This window comes from Lineus longissimus, chromosome 14 (assembly GCF_910592395.1).
Source record: "Lineus longissimus chromosome 14, tnLinLong1.2, whole genome shotgun sequence".
Lineage (NCBI taxonomy): Eukaryota > Metazoa > Nemertea > Pilidiophora > Heteronemertea > Lineidae > Lineus > Lineus longissimus.
Window position 1 is genome coordinate 12752775 of NC_088321.1, and position 6268 is coordinate 12759042.

Genomic DNA, 6268 nt, shown 5'->3' on the forward strand with positions numbered 1-6268 from the left:
TTTTTGCTTCTTTGCCCATTAAAGAAACTGTCCGACGATAATTTTGTCTGCTTGGTGATAAAAAGCTCCAGTGTGTCTTCCAGGGCCGGGTCGTTCAAAAGCACAAAAGTCACGTTATCTCTAACGGTTACGTTAAGTATCCTCAAGGACGTTATCTCTTTCAGTTAAACCCATTAAAATTTTCATGTTAAGACTCAACATTTCAGTTAAACCTAATGTTGTTTTGAACAACTCAGCCCTGGTGGGCTATTGATATTAGACCTGGATCTTCCGATGTTATGGGCGAGTAGACTGATTTCCTTCTAGCAGGGCATTGTATTGTTCTGACAAAATATGTTCATGCTAGCACCAGGAAAATATTTATTGCTAAACCAAACCAAACACAGTCCCTTGACTGCATATCATGGGGATAGCTAGCAGAGGTATAGGGCAAATGCCTCGCAGAAGTCACCAAAATATGTGTTGTTGACCGTGATATTTTGGCTGAAAATCTTTAAAATTGTCATTTTGCCCCCACCTTCAGAGCCTTTTGCCTCCACCCCTACCCCCAAGACCAAAAAGCTAATTTCACCCCTTATAAGTCACATGGGGACCACTAATTCGACCCCATATCTCTGCCAATAGTCCAATCACTAGATGAAAAATTCCTCCCTCCAAAATACAGTTTGTTGGTTTTCGGACATGTCAACTGGGACAAGACCCAAGTATATATATGTATTTGTCCATTTCTACGTTTTTACCTCGCTATAGCGACCACTTCGCAACAGCAAGTATTTTTCCTGGATCTAGCTCGTTCTTTAGCATGGTTGAATCTCATGTCGACGGATGAGCGATGTGACATCACCAATTCTCTGAACCGCACACAGCATCAAGGATTGAAACTAATCAATTCTTGACGTCATCTATGTTGATTTCGTTTTTGCTGCTTGCTGGTTGATCCAGGCACTGTACACCATCACAGATGAGGAAATCAGGCCAAACAATCCTGACCACGTCTTTGAAAGTTTCTGCGCCCACAGAAATCCCTCTGGCATCCAATGGATCGCATTCAAGAGGTCCGAAATTCTTTGGACAAGTAGGAGCACTTCGATACGTTCCTTATGAATCAGCTCAGCCAAGTGTCTGTTCATGTTCTCCTCACTGAAAGGAAGAACAAAATATTTTATAATGGATGTGAATTTGGCATTCATCTTAAAACATTTGAAGTGTTTAGAGGCATTAGGGGAATTGAAACAGTTGAATGTTGGAAATCAGTGGCATGGGGGTGAAGTGCCTGGCTGATAATCATGACTCCAATCAAAGGTGTTTCCTCAACTGAGAATGCACCTTGGCCCAAATCAAGGAGTGCATCTTTCTTGAGAGTCCACCTTGGCCCAAATCAAGGAGTGCTTCCTGAGAATTCACCTAGGCCCCAATCAAGGAATGCTTCTTTTACTGAGAATGCACCTTGACCCCAATCAAGGAGTGCTTCCTCTCCTTAGGATGCACCAAGGCCTCAGTCAAGGAGTGCTTCCTCCGCTGAGAATGAACCTAGACCCCAATACAAGAGTGCTTCTTCTGTTGAGAATGCACCTTTGACCCCAATCAAAGAGCGCTTCCTCCACTGAGAAGGCACCTTGACCCCAATCAAGGAGTGCTTCCTCAACTGAAACTACACCTTGACACCAATCAAGAGGTGCTTCCTCAACTGAAAATGCACCAAGGCTCCAATCAGGGGATGCTTCCTCAACTGAAAATGCACCTTGACCCGCAATCAAGGGGTGCTTCCTCAACTGAAACTACACCTTGACACCGATCAAGGGGTGCTTCCGCTACTCAGAATGCCTTCCCCCCAAGTGGAGGAGAAAAACACTTCGGAGCATGCGCCTTCCCCCAGCCAAGGAGTGGAACCCCTCAGAGTAGGCACCTTCCTCCAGCCAAGAAGTAAAACCCCTCAGAGCATGCACCTGCCCCCAGCTAAGGATTAAAACCCTTCAGAGCATGCACCTTCCCCAGCCGAGGAATGAAACCCCTCAGAGCATGCACCCTCCCCAGCCAAGGATTAAAATCCCTCAGAGCATGCACCTGCCCCCAGCCAAGGAATGAAACCCCTCAGAGCATGCACCTGCCCCCAGCCAAGGATTAAAACCCCTCAGAGCATGCACCCTCCCCAGCCAAGAATTAAAACCCTTCAGAGCATGCACCTCCCCAGCCAAGGAGTAAAACCCCTCAGAGCATGCACCCTCCCCAGCCAAGGATTAAAACCCCTCAGAGCATGCACCCTCCCCAGCCAAGGATTAAAACCCTTCAGAGCATGCACCTCCCCAGCCAAGGATTAAAACCCTTCAGAGCATGCACCTCCCCAGCCAAGGATTAAAACCCCTCAGAGCATGCACCCTCCCCAGCCAAGGAGTAAAACCCCTCAGAGCATGCACCTCCCCAGCCAAGGATTAAAACCCTTCAGAGCATGCACCTCCCCAGCCAAGGATTAAAACCCCTCAGAGCATGCACCCTCCCCAGCTAAGGATTAAAACCCTTCAGAGCAGGCACCTTCCCCAGCCAAGGAAGGAAACCCCTCGGAGCATGCACCCTCCCCAGCCAAGGATTAAAACCCCTCAGAGCATGCACCTGCCCCCAGCCAAGGGATGAAACCCCTCAGAGCATGCACCTGCCCCCAGCCAATGATTAAAACCCCTCAGAGCATGCACCCTCCCCAGCCAAGGATTAAAACCCCTCAGAGCATGCACCCTCCCCAGCCAAGGAGTAAAACCCCTCAGAGCATGCACCCTCCCCAGCCAAGGAGTAAAACCCCTCAGAGCATGCACCCTCCCCAGCCAAGGATTAAAACCCCTCAGAGCATGCACCCTCCCCAGCCAAGAATTAAAACCCTTCAGAGCATGCACCTCCCCAGCCAAGGAGTAAAACCCCTCAGAGCATGCACCCTCCCCAGCCAAGGATTAAAACCCCTCAGAGCATGCACCCTCCCCAGCCAAGGATTAAAACCCTTCAGAGCATGCACCTCCCCAGCCAAGGATTAAAACCCTTCAGAGCATGCACCTCCCCAGCAAAGGATTAAAACCCCTCAGAGCATGCACCATCCCCAGCCAAGGAGTAAAACCCCTCAGAGCATGCACCTCCCCAGCCAAGGATTAAAACCCTTCAGAGCATGCACCTCCCCAGCCAAGGATTAAAACCCTTCAGAGCATGCACCTCCCCAGCCAAGGATTAAAACCCCTCAGAGCATGCACCCTCCCCAGCCAAGGATTAAAACCCTTCAGAGCATGCACATCCCCAGCCAAGGATTAAAACCCTTCATAGCATGCACCCTCCCCAGCCAAGGATTAAAACCCCTCAGAGCATGCACCCTCCCCAGCCAAGGATTAAAACCCTTCAGAGCATGCACCTCCCCAGCCAAGGATTAAAACCCCTCAGAGCATGCACCCTCCCCAGCCAAGGATTAAAACCCCTCAGAGCATGCACCCTCCCCAGCCAAGGATTAAAACCCTTCAGAGCATGCACCCTCCCCAGCCAAGGATTAAAAGCCTTCAGAGCATGCACCTCCCCAGCCAAGGATTAAAACCCCTCAGAGCATGCACCTTCCCCAAAGCCAAGGATTAAAACCCTTCAGAGCATGCACCTCCCCAGCCAAGGATTAAAACCCCTCAGAGCATGCACCTGCCCCCAGCCAAGGATTAAAACCCCTCAGAGCATGCACCTTCCCCCAGCCAAGGATTAAAACCCCTCAGAGCATGCACCCTCCCCAGCCAAGGAGTAAAACCCCTCAGAGCATGCACCTCCCCAGCCAAGGAATGAAACCCCTCAGAGCATGCACCTCCCAAGCCAAGGAATGAAACCCCTCAGAGTATGCACCTTCCCCAGCCGAGGAATGAAACCCCTTAGAGCATGCACCCTCCCCAACCAAGGAATGAAACCCCTCAGAGCATGCACCTCCCAAGCCAAGGAGTAAAACCCTTCTCAGAGTATGCACCTTCCCCAAAGCCAAGGAGTGCTCCCTTGACTTACCTTCCATCCAGAGCACCATATTTCTTCTGTTTAATGAGTTTTGCCCGGACAAGTCGCATGCTATAAATCATCAACAGACTCCTGCAAGATCAACAAGAGCAACTAAAAACATAGCACGCCTCGGCTGATTGTTGTCCCATGCAGGGCAATTCGATGGGGCCATTATATGAACAGTCTGGGTTAACGAATATTGAGAGGAAGCCATTTTTGTACGAAAAACCAACATATCTCATGCCCAAGTTGTCCCTTTACGATATCATTGTCATGAAAAATGCATAAATTGCACACACATGGATCAGTGAAAGCTCTTACCTCACAATTCCAGTCCAGAGAGACAATCCCCAAGTGATGATGCCAAGTCTCCACCATTTACTTGAGTTCACGTCGACAACTCTTAAATCTCCCAACCACGCAATATGTTCAATCGGGAAGTACAATAAGTCAAATACATTGTTTATTACTCCAAGCACTTTCATTAATGGGTGCTTCTCCTAAAAAGAGGTAGAACAAATATTTTATCACAGACGCAGAACGGAAAAATAGCCTGACTCGAAGGCGTTGCTTAAAATAAGCGCCTTGACGAAGGACCCACACTGGATTTAAGACCAGACTGATAAGTGCATGCCTTGCCCAAGGATTCACACTAGTCCAGACCAATCAATGTGCCTTACCCACAGTCCAGCCAAATTGATCAGTGCCTTGCCCAAGAAACAAAGAAATGTCGATGCCAATGAAAATACTAGTAAATCCAGCAACTAAACCAAAGTAGACCAGCAGGTACATGTACCAAACCCATCAACTTTACCAAGACCTCCCCCCCCCCCCCCCTCCAGCCACTAAACCGAAGGCCTGCCCCCTTCAAAAATCACCCGAACCACATCACACAAACATTCCCATTGGAAATCTGGGAAAATTAGATCGTCATCAAGCAACATGTGTGCTTTTAATATTTCCCGCCACGAACAAGCTGCATACTCCAGACAGAGGTTTGAAAAAATCGCATGCGCGGAGTGGTAGTGACCTCAAATGCAGACGATCCCCAAGTGGGGCATCCTGAGAAAATCAGGGGTTCCCGGATTCCCCTGATTTCCTCAGGGTGGAAGTGGGAATGCAGGGTTTCCCCGATTTCCTCAGGATGGCAGTGGAGAACAGGTCACCTACCTTGGCACCGAGTCCGTAGTCCACACAGTGTAACCACACAGGCAAGTCACCGAACAACCTCAGCACGACTCGACAACTACTCAACTGTCCTTGGATCGCACCAAGTTTCTGTTGTTGGGTGGGAAATACCCCCGAGATGAAACCCAAGCCGAAGCTGCATGTCCTTATGGTTTTGTCTCTCCCCTGCCAGGTGCACAAAAACTGGGAAATGTCGTCTAAAAGAGGCATATTGTTGGTATATTACGAAATAAACTTTGCATTTCACGAAATGGGTAATCTCCAACCAGAAGCCGTGCAAAAATACGGACAATCCGAGATAATAACGTACACTCGAGCAATGGTTAGGTTAGCAGGTCAGGTGTTGGAAGCTCATTATTTATTGTTATTGTTGAGCGCCAAAGGCATGTTCAATTCAATTCAAGTCAATTCATTCTCCACTGAGTTAAAAGCACAGAGTTGATGCATTGTGGGTGAATGGGATCATCAGCTGGTGGATAAATTGATGTTGTGTTTTGGGTCGCTGAGGAAATCGGAGACTTCTATTCCTTTCTACGGCCCTTCTAACGGACCAGGCTGGAGAAACGAGCAATCAGCAACTGACATAATACATAAGGTGAGGTCACTGCCTGTGTTATGATCACACCAACGCCTGATCCTAACACCTAACACCCAAGATCACATCAGTTGTGACCTATCGACAGGATCAAGTGTGATCCTCTAGATAACACTTGATCTTGGTGTAATCCTAGGTCACAGCCCGTGTTGGACTTTAGGATCACACCAGGTGTCACACCGTAAACCCAGCTGGTGTTGAAGATCAGGAATTGCCTGTACATTTTACATGCGGTGTAACACTAAACCTCTTAGGGATTATTGAGAGCCAGAGGTCACAACTTCAGATCAGTGGTAGCCATCTTTGCCTATGTTGTCATTCACACACTCAAGATGTTTTTCATCCCAAATGTTCAATTTGTGGCGAATATGCAACAAGAAAGAGGTCCAAGACATGAACGATCGGCAGCAGTAAGTGTTACCCTGCCAGTCGATAGTTGACAACGATAGTTGGTGTGACACTCAGCACCTCAACACCAACACCATGTCTGAC

At 48.4% G+C, this 6268-nt stretch overlaps 1 protein-coding gene across 1 annotated transcript; it reads right to left on the reverse strand.

The window, feature by feature from the left end:
- Window positions 1-336: 336 nt before the first annotated feature.
- Window positions 337-5773, reverse strand: LOC135498576 (peroxisomal membrane protein 11C-like). The gene is made up of 4 exons (XM_064788871.1): window positions 5164-5773; window positions 4315-4493; window positions 4003-4083; window positions 337-1140 (listed from the first exon to the last, which is right to left on the reverse strand). The coding sequence occupies exons 1-4, from the start codon at window positions 5389-5391 to the stop codon at window positions 903-905; spliced, it is 726 nt and encodes a 241-aa protein (XP_064644941.1). The 5' UTR covers window positions 5392-5773; the 3' UTR covers window positions 337-902.
- Between the last annotated feature and the right edge of the window lie 495 nt (window positions 5774-6268).